The sequence below is a fragment of the Peromyscus californicus genome, unplaced genomic scaffold (assembly GCF_007827085.1).
Source record: "Peromyscus californicus insignis strain IS unplaced genomic scaffold, ASM782708v3 Scaffold_5__1_contigs__length_169319896, whole genome shotgun sequence".
NCBI classification, from domain to species: Eukaryota; Metazoa; Chordata; class Mammalia; order Rodentia; family Cricetidae; genus Peromyscus; species Peromyscus californicus.
The window spans coordinates 99,126,400-99,144,855 of record NW_026294573.1 but is presented as its reverse complement, the minus strand read 5'-3'; the positions used below and the strand labels follow the sequence as shown (position 1 = coordinate 99,144,855).

Sequence of the window (18,456 nt, the reverse complement as noted above, 5' to 3'; positions counted from 1 at the left end):
TGATAAGTAACAACCCAAGCCAGCCACAGAGAACAAGCTGCTGCTATTCACATCAGGCCACAGGATAGTCAGGGTGGAGGGCAAAGATACAGTCAGCTGCGGAGACGAGAGCAAAACCAAATTAGAACAAGAACTGGGTTCAGATGCAGACAAGCAAGCAGGTGGATGGGCAGATTGCAGTCAAGTGGTCTACTTCAACAGCCAGGGACCCAGCTGAGCTGAAGCCTCAGGGAGAGTTGAAAACTGCCTGTCAGTCCTTGATGCACACACTGGGTCTCAGAAGCTAGGTTGGTGGGGCCATTGCCATTGCGTTGCTAGGTCTTCCACTTTATACGGTCCAGATGAGGAAGTTACAACCCAGCCTTGGTCTGGCATGTCCAACTGGGGCTGGTTTCCTTGGTGTTATTTTAATAGTCTCACGTGCTCCCATGGTCTCAATACTGTGGGAGAATTCCTACAGAGCTACACCTGGTTTGCCTCCAGAGTGTTTGCACCTAGCCTTAATCCACCTTCTGTTTCTCAGTTACCTTTTGTTTCTCTTGTTGCCCTCTATGTGGGTCTTGTCTGAGAGTTCCCAAAGGGACAATGCCTAATGCAAATTCTCAGTTAAGAAATATCACGGTATTCGAATTGTTCCTCAACCAAGTTTGCATACTTTGCACCTTGAAAAGTTGATAGGATGGCACTCACTCTGATCCCTCATGACCCTGCACAGTCATTTACCAGTCTGTGCTGCATGGGTGGTGCTGGGTAAAAGCTAGTGTTCACTTCCACCCAGGAGCACAGTCATCCTCTACCCTCAAAACAGAATTCAAAAGCTTTTAATAAAGTGGAGACTGTCAGGGCAAGGCACAGGCTGAAAAACCACTATTTTATCCAATCTGGAGTGACTTAAAGCAGGGCACAGTCTGATCTCAACAAGAATTGTGTGGAATCACATTACCTGTGTTAATCTTAGAAGTCAGTATGACTTTTAAACTCTGTGTCTAATATAAATGTCTTCTTATTTCTTGAGAAAATTCTCTCAGTCTACAGTTAAGCAAGTAATACAAAGGTCATCTAATTTGCCATGTCATAGCAGTTATAGAAGTAGGAATTCAATAGTTAAATCCTATTTAAATATCTATAATAAATCATTACAAGCTACCTACTTAGCACCGATAAGGCAGGTTTTAGAAGTGTTTTCTGGCTGCGTGGTGGTAGCTCATGTCTTTAATCCCAGTACTCGGGGAGGCAGAGGCAGGTGGATCTCTGAGTTTGAGGCCAGCCTGGTCCACAGAGCTAGTTCCAGGACAACTTGTACTCATTGTCTCAATCACAATTTCAGGTCTCTCATGTTGTGGAGAAAACTATGAGCATTTCAGAGAACGTGCTCTCTGCTGGATCCTCATTAGCATCAAAGGTTCATGCCGCTGCAGTTAATGGAGATAAGGGTGCCCTTCAGAGACTCATTGTTGGTAAGCAGTCCCCTGTAAACTCAGATGCTGTAATAAATTGGGGAGATAGTTCATTCAGTAAAGTGTCTGCCACACAAGCATGAGGACCTGAGTTGAAATCCTTCGCACCCATGCAAAAGCCAGAGGGGTACATCTGAAACTCCAGTGCTGACGTGAGGCAGCCAGGAGGATCTTTAGAGCTCACTGAATGCTCAGCCTGGCTGAACTGATGAGCTCAGGGTTCAGTGCCTGTGACATAGCTCAGCAAGTAAAGGCACTTGCTGCCAAGCCTGACAACTTGAGTGAGATCCCTGAGACTCACGTGGTGGAAAGAGAGAACCAACTCATGCAGATTTTCTTCTGGTTGACACGTGGGCATCATGACATACACAACCATGCACATGTATACACATGCACATACACTCAAACTGAATACATCAATGTAATTTATTTTCAAGGAAGAAGGTAGAGAGCAGCTGAAGATGACAGCCAGTCAGTGCTTGACTTTTGACACCCACCGCACATGGTTACGTGCATAAATACCAAAGAGAAGCAAACTACTAAAAACAACTCTGTCCTAAGGGAGTTTGGTGATCATTTAAATTTATAGTGTGCTTAAACATTTTAACAAAACTATATTAGTAGTTGTGTTTTATTCCAGTACTTGGACAAGAAAGAACTTAAATCGTGAAGATTCAGAATGTGGATTAGGATGAGGTGAAAATTACTTGATAAATTTACTATACAATATATAAGTTTATACTTAACTAACTCAAAGTATTAAGTTTATAAATTACTTTGATAATTTAAAATTATTCAGTGTGCTTCTCTGTCATTTATATGTATGTATGGTTTAGAAGTCCAGCATGGAAGTTCTAGAGAGAACAAAATGAATAATGAACAGAATTAAGGCCAAAATGGCTAAAAAAAACTTTCTAGAATTATTGAAACCCCCAACCCACATAGTCTCAATTCTCAAAGGAGAACAAATAAAATGTAAATAAACATTATTTTTAGTATTTATACATCCCAGTGTTTGATGGCTTCATGATTGATTACTTGGGCAATAAATTCAAAAATACTTGAACTTTCATACTTGTTCCTTTAGAACTTTTTTCATCTTACATTCCCACTTTTTCCATGAACTTCCACCTATGAACTCTAACCTTTGTAAGCCTTTGTTCTCTACTAAACAAACTCTTATTTAAGAATAAATAAATTGCCTCAAATTTTATATATGCTACAAATACTTCTCTCCCTCTATCAGACACATTGTCCTTACTTCAACTCAGCTGCCTGCATCTCCAGTTCCTCCCTGGAGCTTGACATCTGGAACCTCCACATCACTCATCTGAATGTTCTGCCATTGAACTGAAACACTTCCAGCTCACTTACTAATAGAAACAGTAGTTTCTCCTCCTTTTTGAGCCTTCCAACACATCTTCCCTAGGTTTTCGCCACCAGTTTCTCTCTTTATCTCTCTCCCTATTCAGCCTTGATTCCATGGTCTACTATTACAACTTTCTCCTGGAAATACTCACTTTTTGCTCACATTCTGTTTCAGCTGGCTATCATACAACTCTGGATGAACCTAACTTATGTACTCCTGGCAACCCCAGAACAATCAGACATAGCTTGAAGATTTATAATATGCCAATTCTTGATCTCTGCTTCAAATAATCCCTCTACACCTTTTCCATTGTGAATGCTTAGTGCCTTCCTTGTGTGCTGAAAACTCGGCTCCCAATTTCTCCTCCTCCTTTTCTCAGATAATACTGTATGATCCCTAGAGAAAATGGAGGCATTAAATAGGAACTCCCTCATCTTTTAGAATAATATCTACAAATCTCCCTATATTTGTACCTACCCCCTTCTTTTTTTTTTTTCTGACAAAATGGAAAATATTCAGCTTCCTGTCAAAGGCCAGTTCTTCCTGACAGGATCTGTGTTCTGTCCATCCTTCTTCTCTGGGAATTTACTCCATTTTGTTTAAACCTCTGATGACATCTTCAACCTTTTGTCCCTTCTTCTATTAGAAAAATTCCCCAATAACATCTAAACATGTTTTGTTGTTTGTATTTGTTGTTTGTATTTGAAACACCCTCCTTGTCTTTTATCTGCCTGTACGTGTTGCTGCATCTCTCAGCTTTCCCTCACAACTACATTAATGCACAGCTAAACTGCCACAACAGTGGCTTGAAGAAGTCAGACTTCTATCTGATTATAATAGTACAGAGGCATATGGGTGCCTAGGGTGGATAGGAATCTCTCCACAGAACCAACCAGAGATGGCTACCAGAGCTTGACTTCGCAGAGCTCAGCATTTATGTGGATACAAGGCAAATACTGTCTTTGCAGTCAAAGCTCACTTGTCAGAGGAAAGTAATTTGTCATTAAGGAGCTAGACTAAAATTAAGGACAGAACCGCACCCTAGGACAAAGGAGGCTGAAGAACCAGTCTTTCCCTGGATAATGTCATGTCTTACTAAAACCCAGAGTGTACAGTTCCAAAGAAGCAAAATAAAAGAAGGAACAGTAGCAGTTATCATCCAAAACTCAGCTTCTTGAGACACCCTTTAACCCCACCTTATCGCATTAATCCATTCTTCTCATGGTTAAAAAACACAGAAATGTATATGCCTCTTATTTTGAGAAATATATAGAAAGAAGCACATATAACATGTGCAACTTAAACAAATACAAAACAAATATCCATTAACCTCCATCTAAGTTAAAGATCAATACATTGTCAGTACCCCAGTAGTCACTTACTACCTTGCTTGTGTTTGTGACAGCATTTCATTTAGCCCAGGCTGACCTTAAACGCTCATTGTAGCTGAGGATGACATTGAACTCCTGATCCTCTGCTTCCTAGAGGCTGGGAGTGTTCCTCTAGTACCTCCTTTTGCCCTTTCTTTCTTTCTTTTCTTTTCTTTTCTTTCTTTCTGTCTGTCTGTCTTTCTTTCTTTCTTTCTTTTTTTTTTGAGAGTGAAATCCAGGATTTTGTACGTGTTATACCCCTACACCCACCTTGACCTTATAATAATCATGCTGTTGTTTTTGTCCTTTTTGAATTTTCATTGAATATTTCAGCTGTATATGAGTATAAAAAAGTCTATACACTTACAGTCTTTCCTGGCTTATAAACGCTTTCATTTCCTGTCATTATATTTGGAAGAACATTTTAAAGGTCGCTTGTACCTCTTCCCCCTCCAGCCTCACCTTGCACAACTTGTTTTCTAGGAAAACTTGCTTCCTTTCCATTTCTCCAGTCTGCCAAGCCCTTTTCCATTTCAGGGCTTTCACCTGCTCTTGTCTGTCTGACTAACTCTTAATCACCTCCATGCTCTGTACCACAAGGCTGCTTCTTCAAAGAGAACTGCTACCACAATCCAATCTCAGTTCAGTATCCTCATTGTATTCTCTCTTGGCATTCCATAGGCTTCCTTCATAGAGATTCTATAGCTATATTTGTGTGAAGGACTATTTATTTTAATGTCTTTTTGTTCCACATAATCTAGTGACTTCTCCAAGAGCAGACTGAGTCATTCATTACCATATCCAGCAGACTACTTGACACATAGTAGGCATATGAGAACTATTTTTTGAAGAAATGAGTAAATATTATAACTCATATTTAATTATCTTTCCTTCCCAGTAGTCTATGAATACCTTGAGGGCCAGGACTAAAAGTGAATTGAGTTGAATTAAATTGAATTGCGAGACAGATTGAGACAAAATTCCCCGAGGGGGGAAAAATTTGAATCAGAGTTCCTTGAGAAAAAAAGAACTATATAAAATGACTTATTCATTATTTTACTGAATATTACAGTTTTCCAAAGTAAACAAACTGTGTGGTATGCTATAATGTAAAAGCACACTAGTTCATTCATATAAACTAACTGAAACCTTTCATTGTAAAACTTGAAACTTTCCTATAATTTAATATACCCAAAAGAAAATGCTTAAAAACTAAAAAGTATAATATGTAACAAGTATAGAGTTAATAAATCTATTGATCGATCCTTGTGTTTTCTAGCACCTTATCCAAGGAACTCCTGAGTCATTACTGACTGAGGGACACTGCTGGTCTTTTAGGCATTGTGCCATTGTGTTTTCTGTATATATGGCCACATCTTCATTCTGTGCCATTTCCCAACTTGTGTATGTTCGTGCTAAAATATATGTTCTGTTTGATCTTAAATTTCAGTCTATTTTAAACATCTTTTTACATACCACATGTTTGATGATCGCTACATATGTGCTATTTCTCTTTCCTAAACTGGTGTCATAGTACTACTGATGAATTATCTTTCTTGGATCTTTGTTCACCAACTGCTCAGTGACTTCATTCACTTTAGCATTTTCTGTTTTTCCATCTCTGTTTCCATGGAGAAGTATGCCAATGATGCATTTGAGTCCATGGAAACGGATGACTGTCTCTTTCTACTTACACAACTAATTAAATCTTGAACACTTTCTGAGCTGCCCGTTGTTTTGGAGGAGAACTGAAGAGGCCTTCTCTGAATGAAAGATCTTTTCAGTCACAGTCTTTGTTGTTGCGCGTCACACAATGCTGGGATGGATGCTTTAGCATCTTACACTTCCCAGATTACCTGCTGACTACACTGCAGCTTTTATTACACTCTCTACCTTCTAAACAAGCATTTTTCAGAATCATTTTCCCACTTAGCATCTCTAAAGAAGTTAGATATGGTCGCGAGCCCTGTAAGTTGCAAAATCCAGGTATTATTTCAGGTACTATTTCAAGTATTTCTTCTTTTACCTCAGCCTTTACCTTAAATATTAAATTGAGTAGTCTATAAAATGTAAAATGACTGTTGGGTGGTGGTGACACATTCTTTTATTCCAGCACTCTGGAGGCAGAGGCAAATGGATCTCTGTGAGTTTAAGGTCAGACTGGTTTACTGAAAGAGTTCCAGGACAGCCATAGTAGTTACACAGAGAAACTCTTGTCTTGAAAATGCAAACAAACAAAAAAGTAAAATGTTTATAACATAAAGTATTTAGTAATTTATATTTTATAAATGTGATTGTTGAAGTACAGTTGGCCCTGTGTCGTGAGTTACACAGGCACAGATTCAGTTAATTGAAGATTGATGATATTTGGAGGGGGACACTTATTCTATACTGGACAATGTACAGACATTTTTGTCTTTTTTCTCTAGACAGTATTCTAAAATGACTCTGTAACATTTACAGTGTATTAGGTATTATAAGTAATCTAGAGACAATTTAAGATATATGAAAGAGCACATGTGGGTTATATGTCAGTACTATGGTTTTATAAAGGACTTGAACATCTACAGATATTGGTAACTGGACATCCCAGAACCACTCACCCCTGAACACTAAGGGAAGACTGTGTACATGATTATACTTGCTAGTATTAGTGATAAAATTAGCTAGCCTTCATAAAGTCATGTTTTATGTATCAGTCACTGTGTTATGAGTTTGCAGCTTGTTAACCAATTTAACAATACATTCAAAGAGTTTTGGGTACTCTTATTAGTTATTTTTGTAGGTAAGGAAATTAAGAGGTTAAGTAGTTTTTCCTATGTGTAGCAAAACTAAGACTGCAGCCAGGTCGTAATAACCTATGGGACATCACTTTATAGGTACATATTTCTATACACACATGTACTTTCATACTTATATGTAAAGAATAAGAAAGAAAGAAGTGAGTAGCCTTGGGTCTCAGTTAATGAACTGAATGGTTGCGTAGACTGGATTTATCTTAGCGTTGTGTTTGGGGCGGGGGTGGGGGGTTTGGGGTGGGCACTCCTCTGTGCATACACACAACAGGGTGCACAGACTATAGACTGTTTTAGCAATTGGTAAAGCTTAGAGGCCTATTCTCATAAAAAAAGTTAAATCTAAAATAAAATCTACAGGATTCCAAAGGAAAGCCAATAGATTGACATACAGTTATTATGTATTTTAATATTACAATACAGCAATAGCATAACTTTTAGAACATATTCAGCAGTGAAATCTAGTGGCAGGTCTCCCAGCCATAGTAATTTTGAAGTAGTCATGGGTACAAGTGATCTTTTCAGATGCTTGTAATGATTATAATTAAAAAATACTTTTAAATATTTTGTAAACTCTGGAGTACTCTCAGTGACAGCAAATGTCTTCCCAAGACTGTGACATTATGAAAAGTGTAGGGAAATAAGTAAGGCAAATGAAATAATACACCCATGATGTCAGGTGAAGATGACATGTTCAAACAGGCAGCAGAATATCAGTGGAGAATCCCATTTATTTGTGTGACCAGTGTGGTAATACAGCAGTTGGGGATTGACACAACTGTCACTGCTAGTGATGGCCATTCCTTTTAATTAGAGCTGGAGCTCAGGTTTTCTCGTCAACCAGCCCATTAACCACTCAGATTCTGCTGCTTCAACTAGACTTGCAACAACTGAGTGAGATCGAGCAGTGGCTTTCTGACACAGTTCCACTCAACCTTCCGAGCTGTGCTCAGACACAGCAGAATGGTAGCCCTAGCTAAACAAGCCCCAATTGGTCATGGAAGAGAAGCCATCTCCACAGAATAATTAAAACCACAAGGCACACTAGCCAGCTGCTTCTATGTTAGCTGTCCCTGAGAATGCCAGTGTCTCTCATAAACTCAACCTCTGTAACAACACGTTGATGTTACTTAAAATTCCCAGGCACCAAAATGCTTTATTTGTCACCAAAATATTATTGTTGTATGAGTCTGATATGTATTAGCTAACATTATAATTGAAGAAAATAGAAAGAGATTAGGCTAATTAAATAAAGCCCTCCCTCGGGTACTTTGTTTGGGCCTAAAACCCCTGAACCCTACAGTATTCTCATTACTCAGAAACTATCCCAAAAGTCATTATGTGTCCCCCACCCTAACCCACCCTCAAGTGACACAAGGCTGGACCCACAAGATGCTTTTTGTAATAATGAATAAGGGTTATATACTTTCAATTTCCTCAAATAGATTTTGCCTCAAAGGCACAACATACTGAATGGTGGTGACATAACCCAATTAAAGCTTCCCTTTTGGGAAATATAACTACTAGTTAAACAAAAGCAAAGTCTGCCAGGGATTGAAGTCAAGTGCATGGTTTCCCTGTATCACAGGAGACAAAGGAGGAGGCAGCTGTGGGCCTGAAGTACTCTCTTTTAGGTGGCAGTATGGAACCCTAGCAAATTTAACACCTGCATAGTGTCCCTGCCTCATGAAAGACAACTCGAAACTATCCTTACTACAGCATATTCCTTGGAAGTGTTACCTTGGTGGCTGGGGATTCGCGCCAATAAAATAGTCATGCTTACTTATGTTACATTTTAGAGGTCTCAAGTGAGCCTGGGCTTCAGTGAGACTTTACCTATAAATGAAGTGGTAGTTCTGTGGAGTCTTCTGGATTCAATATTGAAGACCATATAAAGAAAATAATTAGACCACTAACATGCCTTTTGCATAACTTCTGTTGTCAGACATGTTGATTCAAATGTAAAACTGCTTCCATCTTCAAAACCAAGGTTATAAAGCAGACCACCTGCCTCTTCTAGGAGTTATACACAGCCTGACTATATTTGTATATTTGAATTTCAAGCAGTGACTTCTTTGTTTTGTTACCAATATACCCCAAAAACGGTAAATATCTGAGAAGCTGTTAGTCTTTCTAGGTCCCAGTACACCCAGATTTAGAATATGTGCTGGAGTATTTTCTAAAAAATGACACAGTAATGGAAGGGCTCACAAGGCCTCAACCCTAGACAAAGAACCATAAGCAAATAGGGAATCCTAAAAGGGGGAGAAATAGTTCTCCTGGAGAACACCACACCAATTGGTTAGTCAATAAAAAATGGTCAGCCCTAAAAGCATATACATAAAAGTAATATTATATGGACTGAGCAGGTTGCATTTATATATTTAGGAAACATACACCACACACAAACACAAGCACAGCAGACTTTTCTTTTTAGAAGCCATGAATTTGAAAGAAAGGGGCAGGGTATATGGAAGGGTTTGAAGAGAACCTCAAAACAAATTTAAATGATGTTTTTAAAACCCAGCACAATAGCTTATATTCAGGCACAGAACAGCCTAGGCAGAAGTACCGTGTGCTCTCTTTATCTAGCGTTGTTGTTTCCTCAAATAAAACCTTTCTCTTGGTCAGGGCCTCTCTCGTCAGCAGAGTTCAGGCCAAGTTACCACACAAGCAGTTGCCATCCCTCGCACATAGTATATGTGCAGTTACTCTCAGCCAGTACAGAAGGGCCTGATCAGTACCTCTGGCAAAGGCAGCAAAATTTTTCACTGAAAGTGCATGGCAGAAGCTATGGCTCTTCTGTGGTTACTGGTTTTAAGTTTAATGGCACATAACACAGTAAGATTTCCTTTTTGTATACAATTATTTTCATTTCTGACAAGTGTCTAATCCCAACCACGTGTAATAGCATTGACAATATAGAGCAGTTCTGCCATGCCTTCAAGGTCACATGTGACCCCTCCTATTGTATCCCTCCCCATACCCCAGCCTTTGGTAACTACTGGTGTTTTCTGCCCCTACAATTTCCCTTTTTTCCAAAATACCATGTAAGTGTATCATTCTGTGTGACTTTTTACAACTGATTTCTTTCACTTGACCCGAAGTATTTGAGTGTTCCTTCATGTTGGGTGAGCCTTTGGCCTTTTCCTTTTTCTTGCTCCTTATTTGTTCACTGTCTGGAGAATAATCAGGATGTTTCTACTCTTCACAGTTATGAAATAAACTGCCATAAACATCCACAGACAGGTTGTTGTGTGAACACTGGCTTTTGTGCTTTTCTTTCTCCTTAGTGTAGGTGAGGGGAGTATTAGGCCTTGTGGTGAGAGTGTATTTTGGATAATAGGAAGCAGGCAGTTTTCAGCTGAGGCTCTGCTGCACCATTTGCATTCTTTGCAGCAGTATCTAGCAGCTCTCCCTTCTTCTCCGCATTTGCTGTTGTTTGTTTGGGTTTTGTTTGCACTCTAGCTGTGCTAGTGGAAGTGCAGTGGTGCCCATTGTAGGTCCGTTTACATTCCCGTGTATTAACAGTGTCACCTCCTTTTTCATGTAGAAATTAGGTGAAATGTCTATTCACATATTCTGCACCTTTTTAATTTCATCATCTGTCATTTTAGTACTCAGTTGCAGCAGCTCTTTACTCTGGAAAGAAGGCTTTATCAGATACATGTTTTGCAAATATTTTCTCCCAGTTTATATTTGTCTTTTTATACTCTAACAATGTTTTCCAAACACAAAAGTTTGAAATTAGTGTGAAAACTAATTTGTGTATGGATTATTTGGGGATTATATCTCAGAAATCCTTAACACAGATCACAAATATATTCACCTTTGTTTGCTTCTAAGAGTTTCATATAGTTATAGTTGTACATTTAAATTTGTGATGCATTCGGAAGTGATTTTTATCTTCTGTGCTATTTACGAACTAAATATTTATGTCCTCCCAGAATTCATGTGTTGAAATCATAACCCCCAGTATGATAGTCAGAGGTGAGACCTTTAAAAAGTAATTTAGGTTTTGAGAGTGAACTCTCACAAATGAGATTAGAGAGCTCTCTATCTTTTTTTTTTTTTCTTACTATTTAAAAATATGAAAGTCTGCAGTCTGCCATCCAGAAGAGGGCCCTCACCAGAACCCAACCCTGCTGGCACCTTGATCTTAGGTTTCTATGCCCATAATGATGGAAATAAGTTCCTGTGGTTTTTATGTCACCCAATCTTTACTCTCTTTCCTAACGTGGTAAGCCTGGAAAGGCTTTGGCTGTTTTTGTTTGGTTTGGTTTGGTTTACCAATGAATTCCAGATTTTTCCAGCTACATGTGTTTAAAAACTGCTCTGTGGTTTGCCTTTGCAGCTTTGTAAAAATCAATGAATCATGTACATGCAAGTGTTTCCAATACTTTCAGATCTGCTGTATTGATCCATATACTATCTTGATCTATAGTGGTCCTTGCTGTTACCACACCATCTTCATTAGTGTAGCTCTGTGTCTTCAAACCACACAATACAAAGGGCTCCAATTTTAGTTTTTCTTTCAAAAATTATTTTTCTCCTCATTGCTGTAGACGGAACCCAGGGCCTCACATTGTAGCCAAGTACTCTATACCGAACTACATCCCTGGTTCCTGAAATAACTTTCCGTCTTTACATTTTTGCCTTTCCATAATAATTTTAAAAACACCTTTGTCCAAAAAAATTGCTTGGAGAATTTTTAGTACATTATCTTAGTAGTACTTTATAGGAAGGAATAACTTTTTTTTATGTTCATGTTCTTTTTTTTAAAATTTAGTTTATGTCTATAGTGCTCTATGTGTATGTACACCTACATGCCAAAAAAGGGCCTCAGATCCCATGATGGTGAGCCACCATGTGGCTGTCGGGAATTGAACTCAGGACCTCTAGAAAAGCTGCCAGTGCTCTTAACCACTGAGCCATCTCCCCAGCCCCCTATAGGAAGGAATAACTTAAAAGTTGATTACTTTAACAGATGTCATCCTATAAAAGTTTTCTAGTGCTGCCTAAGAATTAGCACAAACTTAGTTTAAAACAACAAATATTTATCATCTTCCAGTTTCTCTGATCAGGCATCTAGACATGGCTTAGCTGGGCTGACAGATTGTCAGCGATGGTGGATCTCATCTGAGACTCAGAATTCTCTTCCAAGTACACACTGGCAGAATTTACCTTTGTGTAGTTTTAACATCTATGGCAGCTTGCCTCTCTTAAGACAGCAGGTAAGTGTGTTGGCTGCTTCAAATCTCTCTAACCCCCTGCCTTATCTCTAAATTATTTTAAAAAGCAACCCAAGTGGTTGGGGGTATAGCTTGGTGGTGGTGTGTTTGAAAAACAAGCCTTGAATTTGATCCCCATCACCACAATCAATCAGTCACTCATCAATCAATCAATGAAAAGCCACTCAAGTTAATCTTTCATGATTAACTTAAGTTCAGTGATTAATGACCTTAATTATGCTGCAAACCCCATCATATTTACCACAAAACAAGATAATCATGGGATGATACCCTATTACATCCAAAGACTACCCTCACTTAAGAGGGGATCATACAGGGCATGTATTCTAGGAAGTAAGCATCCTACTTGCTGTATTAGTTACATTTCTGTTGCTGTGGTAAAACATCATGAGCAAAGGCAACTTAAGGAACAGTTTATTTTGGCTTATGGTTCCAGAGGGCTAGATTTCCATAATGGTAGGGAAGACATGATTGAGGAACAGGAAGCTGAGAGATCACATCTCAAACACACATACACATACACAGAGGAAACAGAGACAGTGCATAGGAAGAAATCCCACCTCCATTGACATACTTCCTCCGGCAAAGCTCCACATACTAAAAGTTCCATAACACTTCAAATAGTGTCACTAACTGGCGACCAAATGTTCAGACACATGAGCCTATGGGGGTATTTTTCATTCAAACCAATACAGGTGCCATCTCAGAATTTTGCCTACTACAAATACCATTGAAGATATCTATACATTTAATAGAATATATCTTCCATGGAATTTATCCATTTCTCTTAGATTAAATATTTATGGGCATAAAATTATTAATGATATTCCCTTGTTTTCAAATTTCTAATGGTCTGAGGTCTGTACTGATAATTTTTCTTTCATTCCTCATATTAAAAATCTGTTTTCACTAGCTTTTGTTATTATTTTGTTTGTTTTTACAATGTTGGGGATTGACCTTAGGGCCTCATATATGCAAGCAAGTGTTCTGCCGTTGACTACAACACTGTCCCATCTAGTATAATCTGTTTTTAATTAGCAGTCCGAGTGTAGATTTTTTTTATTTTCTAAGAGCTTTTAGCTTCACTGTTTTTCTCTGTTATTTTTCTCATTTTAATTTCACTCATCTCTATTCTTACTTTTATTATGTTCTCCCTCCTTTTGGGTTAAATTTGCTCTTCTTAATATACTAAAGTAGAAGCATAGTTTATCAATCTGAAACAGTTCTTCTATTCTTACATAAATTTTCAGTGCTGTATATTTCCTTTGAAACTTCCCTTATGTGTAAGGCAAGAAGCCTGTAATATTTTTATTTTTTCATTTAATAATTAATTGTTTTAATTTTTTCCTTGACATTTTTCTCTAATCCATGGATTATCTTAAAGTATATATATATATATATATATATTTTTTTTTTTGGTTTTTTCGAGACAGGGTTTCTCTGTGTAGCTTTGTGCCTCTCCTGGAACTCACTTGGTAGCCCAGGCTGGCCTCGAACTCACAGAGATCCGCCTGACTCTGCCTCCCGAGTGCTAAGTATGTATTTTTTTTTAACTCCTAAGTATTTGATGATTTCCCATTACAACTCTATTATTTGTTATTTGCTTAATAATATTGTTGTCAGAGAACATACTTGGTAGGTTTTTAGTCCTTTAGGTCTTTTTTACTATTAGTTCTATGAACCAATATTCAGAATTCTCTTCCAAGTACACACTGGCAGAATTTACCAGAATAACGTTTTTTGGGTTTGTTTTTGTTTGTTATGTTTTTTTGTTTTTTGTTTGTTTGTTTGGGGGGGGTTGGTGTTTTTTTTTTTTTTTAAGACAGGGTTTCTCTGTGTAGCTTTGCGCCTCTCCTGGAACTCACTCTGTAGCCCAGGCTGGCCAAGAACTCACAGAGATCCGCCTGGCTCTGCCTCCCAAGTGCTGGGATTAAAGTCGTGCGCCACCACTGCCCGGCCAGAATAACATTTATGGTAGCTTTCTTGGTCTATTTGGAGAATGCCCTATGAGTGTTCTAAAAGATAGTATCTGGCTGTCAGTGCATAATGTTCAAGAAATATTTGTTGGACCTTGCTGCTTTTGTAATGATGTTTGCTTTATCTTTGCAGGTCTTGCTTTTAGAGATTGTTGGTATTTTTGACAGAGGAATGTTAAAGTTATTAAGTACAAGTTTGAATCTTTCAAGGATTTCTAAATCAGTTTTGCTATATGCTTCAAAGCTATGTTTTAATACATAAACATTTAGCATTACTATATATTTTGTTGAGTTGACCCTTTTATAGTTACAGAATGCCTCTATTTGTTCCACATAGTTGTCTTTACTGTTGTCTATCCTTTTAGATATTAACCTGCTTCAACTCTATTGATTAATGCTTGCATGTTAGGTCTTTGCTCCAATTTTACTTGTAACCATTTGTTATTATATAGTAAATGGATGTTTTTATAACTAACATGTAGTTGGTCTTTTTTTCTGTCTCTTGTCTTTTTTTTAACAGTGTGCTTATTTATCATTTACATTTTAGGAGTTAAGATTTTCAGTGCATTGTATGTTCCTTTGGTTTCTAATTTCTTTGCTTCCTTTTCATTGTCTGCCTTTCCATTTATTGAATAGTTTTAGTATCCCATTTCAACTTACATGTAGTCAACTTTTTCCTAAGTGCTCTTATTAAGATAAAATTAACATTCCATCCACTTTACCAATCAAAACCATACAATTTAATTATTTTATTTAGTCACATACTTAATAAACAATTTTATTACCATTCCCTGCTAAGAAATCTTATACCTCTTATCTAGGACTAGCTCAAATCCAACAGACTCCTCAAAGTTAATGGTAACTGCTAATAACTCTCTCTGTTTGAATAGATATATTTGTACTAGACATTTCATATCAATAAAATCATATAACATATGGTATTTGGACCAGTTTTTTTCACTTATCATATGTTTTCAAGGTCCATCCAAGTTGTAGTATATGTTGGATTTTGTTCCTTTTGTTGAATATTATTTCAGTTTGTGGACCTATGGCATTTTGTTTATCAATTCATCAGCAGATTATTTGTGATTCCACTTTGGAGTTATGATGAATAGTACTATTATGTGATGGGTGCTGAATAAACATCCTGTTTCAATTTTATGGACTTTGGTTCAAGTGTCAACTTAGTTTTCAGATCCCTTGCAGGCTCATCTGGCCTTTCCTACTTCTAGGCTCTGTCCTGGGTTAGGACCGGGGCAGGATTCCACCTGTAGTTCAGTTCCCGGAGCTTTTGCTATCCTGATTTTGGTCAGTTTCACAGTCATTGGTCAGGTTGCCCATGATGCCATGCACCAATTTAAAGAACTGCTTTCTTCAGGTGCCTCCTCTCCACATCCTCTCCTGGTCTGTAATTAAGAGAGGGTAAAATAATACCTCACTGCTATCCTTTGCTTAATTTAGGGTACAGTAGCTGGCAAGGCTCCTCCCAAGCACCCAGTAGGGAGGAGAAAGGTGTGTTTTCTTTTCATCTATGTGCAGAGTAGAACAGGAATAGTCAGAAAGAATCATGTGGCAGGGCTACCTATTTCCCAATCTTCTCTGCCATCTACTTTCAGTATGCATATATAGGTCAAGAAACTTCTCTGAGCCTCAATTGTCAATAATCTATTATCTGCCTCATAGACCAAATTAAAATGAAATAATATACAATGGATTTAGCACAGTAGGGATTTAGGGAATGTATCTCCTACTTATATTAGTAATAAGAACAGTAGACTAGAAGGTGATACACACACACACACACACACACACACACACACACTCACACATACACATATAGTTAGGCCACTTACCACCAAAGTCCTTTCTTCTTTTATTTTCTTTTCATTTATTTTGCACAGGTTTTCATTGTAATTAGCAGAGGGATCAAGATACTTTATACTTGTTCATCTTGTCTAGAAAAGGAAACAAAATAAGATTTTTTTATCACTCATAAAAGCATTCATAATACACACTATATGATTAGTACCAAATGAGTATTTGTTGACAAAAGAAAGGAGAAACATGACTATCCCCATATCTCAAAATATTTATTAGAAGTAATATGATATGAATATGACCTTTAGAGTCATCAGCCAGTTTGTATTCTAGCTCTGCCATCTAATCCCAGTATACAAGTATATAGGTTCATAAATTTCTCTGAGCCTCAGTTGTTGATAATATAGGAATGCTAATATCTACCCCATAGACTGAATTAAAGTGAAATAATATACAAGGGATTTAGTACAGTAGTCAATAAGGACTTAGTGAATGTATCTCCTACTTGTATTAGTAATAAGGACAATTATTAAATATCACTCTCTTATACTTGCAGGAAACCCTGCTCTTAAAGACAAAGAAGACCAATTTGGGAGAACACCACTTATGTATTGTGTGTTGGCAGACAGGCTGGACTGTGCAGATGCTCTTCTGAAAGCAGGAGCAGACATCAATAAAACTGACCATAGCCGGAGAACAGCCCTCCACCTTGCAGCTCAAAAGGTGAGAAGTCTGGTTTGGAGGGAATGGGGGGTGGGTTGGGAGGGGGAGGCTGGAGGGACAGGAGGAGGGAAGAGGGGAAGACACACATATCTTTGGTATATAAAATGAATAAAAAAATGTTATTAAAAAAGAAAAAATGGAAAAAAGAAATATAGTATTTTCAAAAATATATTTGAAATTCTTGTTTAAAATTTTTTTTAAAAAAAGGTGAGAAGTCAAATTACCTTGAAGAGGAGACTGTGGCTGTTTGTTACCTGACTGGTGGAACTGTGCAGTGAACAAATAAATGTCAGAGGCAGACACCCAGGCTTCTGGGTGTCTACAGAAGTATTCTGTAAACGTGGGTGTAATAACACAGTCAATAAAACATGGATAACTGGGACTGTTGGTGAAGAACTGACTTGGTTGAGGAAGTGCTTGCCTACAAGCACAAATATTCCCAGAACTTACATTAAAAAGCTGGAGAGCTAATGACAGGCCCATCTGTGGGCTCACTGGCTAGCCAGCCTAACATAAGCAGTGAGTTCTAGGCCAATAAAGAACCCCTGTGTCAACAAAACACAAGGTGGATGGCACCTGAGAAGCAACAGCCAGAGCCGATTTGCAGCCTCCACACAGAAACATACAGTGCAAGCACCCTTGCACATATACACAAAATCCATGTATGGAGAGAAGGTCAAAACTAAAACAAAACACAACAGTCATACCCATGGTTGGACTTAGTGTTGAAAATGAACATGAATCTTTGTGCTTTGCACGGTTTATTTTCTTCCCTCATGGATATTACTTTCACAATGAAAAGTTTTATTCTCCTTAGAAATCTGTGGCATTAGGGCCATAAAGAAATTTATTTTCAGCTTTTTAGTGTAATTTCAGCTTTTTAAAAATATAACATTATGTTGCTAATATCAGTGGTTTCAATTTTTTAAAGTCATTATTTCAACAGAGTTCAGATTTTTTTTCTTTTTTTTTTTTGAGATAAGGTCTTACTATGTAGCTCTGGCTGTCCTGGAACCCACTCTGTGACTAAGCTGGCCTCAGTATCACAGAGATATGCCTGCCTCTGCCTCTCAGGTGCTGGTATTAAAGGCGTGGGCCACTATACCAGGTTCAGAGTTCAGATTTTTAAGATAAACACAATAAAAAGATAAAACAAGAAGCTTCTAAATTAATTCAAAGACTTGCCTAAAAACCATTCCCCCCCCCCCCCCCCCCCCCCCCCCCCCCGCCATAAAGTTTTGGTTTATAAGACATACTTTTAGTCCATGGTATTTTTCTTTTTGTTGCATTAGACCTCGTATTTTTGTAATAAAGAAAACAATGAACCTGAGTTAGATCCAGCATAAACTATTGGTGGTATTTCCCAGTTAAAAATATGACCAGACAGAGCTGATTAATTGAAGGGTTAGAAAAATACCTTTTTGTGAGCTGAATGCATGACACGATACTGGCATTAAGATCTGCTGCTCACTGTGTTGTCCTACACACGCATCAGTGAGGTCTGTCAGTTGCTTCCAGTTACTTCTCCTGAATTGATTTCATTATAGTAATTTCTTAAAAATAAAAAATCCATCATTTTTAACCTCAATTTTAACTGCTATTCAAGTATTTATAATCTTTCACCTAGGCTTGTCAGTTAACAAAATTATTCACTTGGGAAGGGTAACTACATTTACTTGTTATCATAAAAAAAAAA

General features: G+C 37.8%; 1 protein-coding gene across 5 annotated transcripts in view; it reads left to right on the top strand.

Moving 5' to 3' along the window:
- The window catches only part of Invs (inversin), a 156,656-nt gene that overhangs the window by 2,326 nt on the left and 135,874 nt on the right, over positions 1-18,456 (top strand). For 3 of the 5 annotated variants that reach the window (XM_052714959.1, XM_052714962.1, XM_052714958.1), the window contains exons 2-3: positions 1,328-1,457; positions 16,594-16,760. In XM_052714959.1, the coding sequence (XP_052570919.1) occupies positions 1,352-1,457; positions 16,594-16,760 (273 nt within the window). In that variant the 5' untranslated portion in view covers positions 1,328-1,351. Of the gene's footprint in view, positions 1-1,327; positions 1,458-16,593; positions 16,761-18,456 lie in introns of those variants that run through there. The other 2 variants (XM_052714960.1, XM_052714961.1) reach the window with 2 other exon arrangements.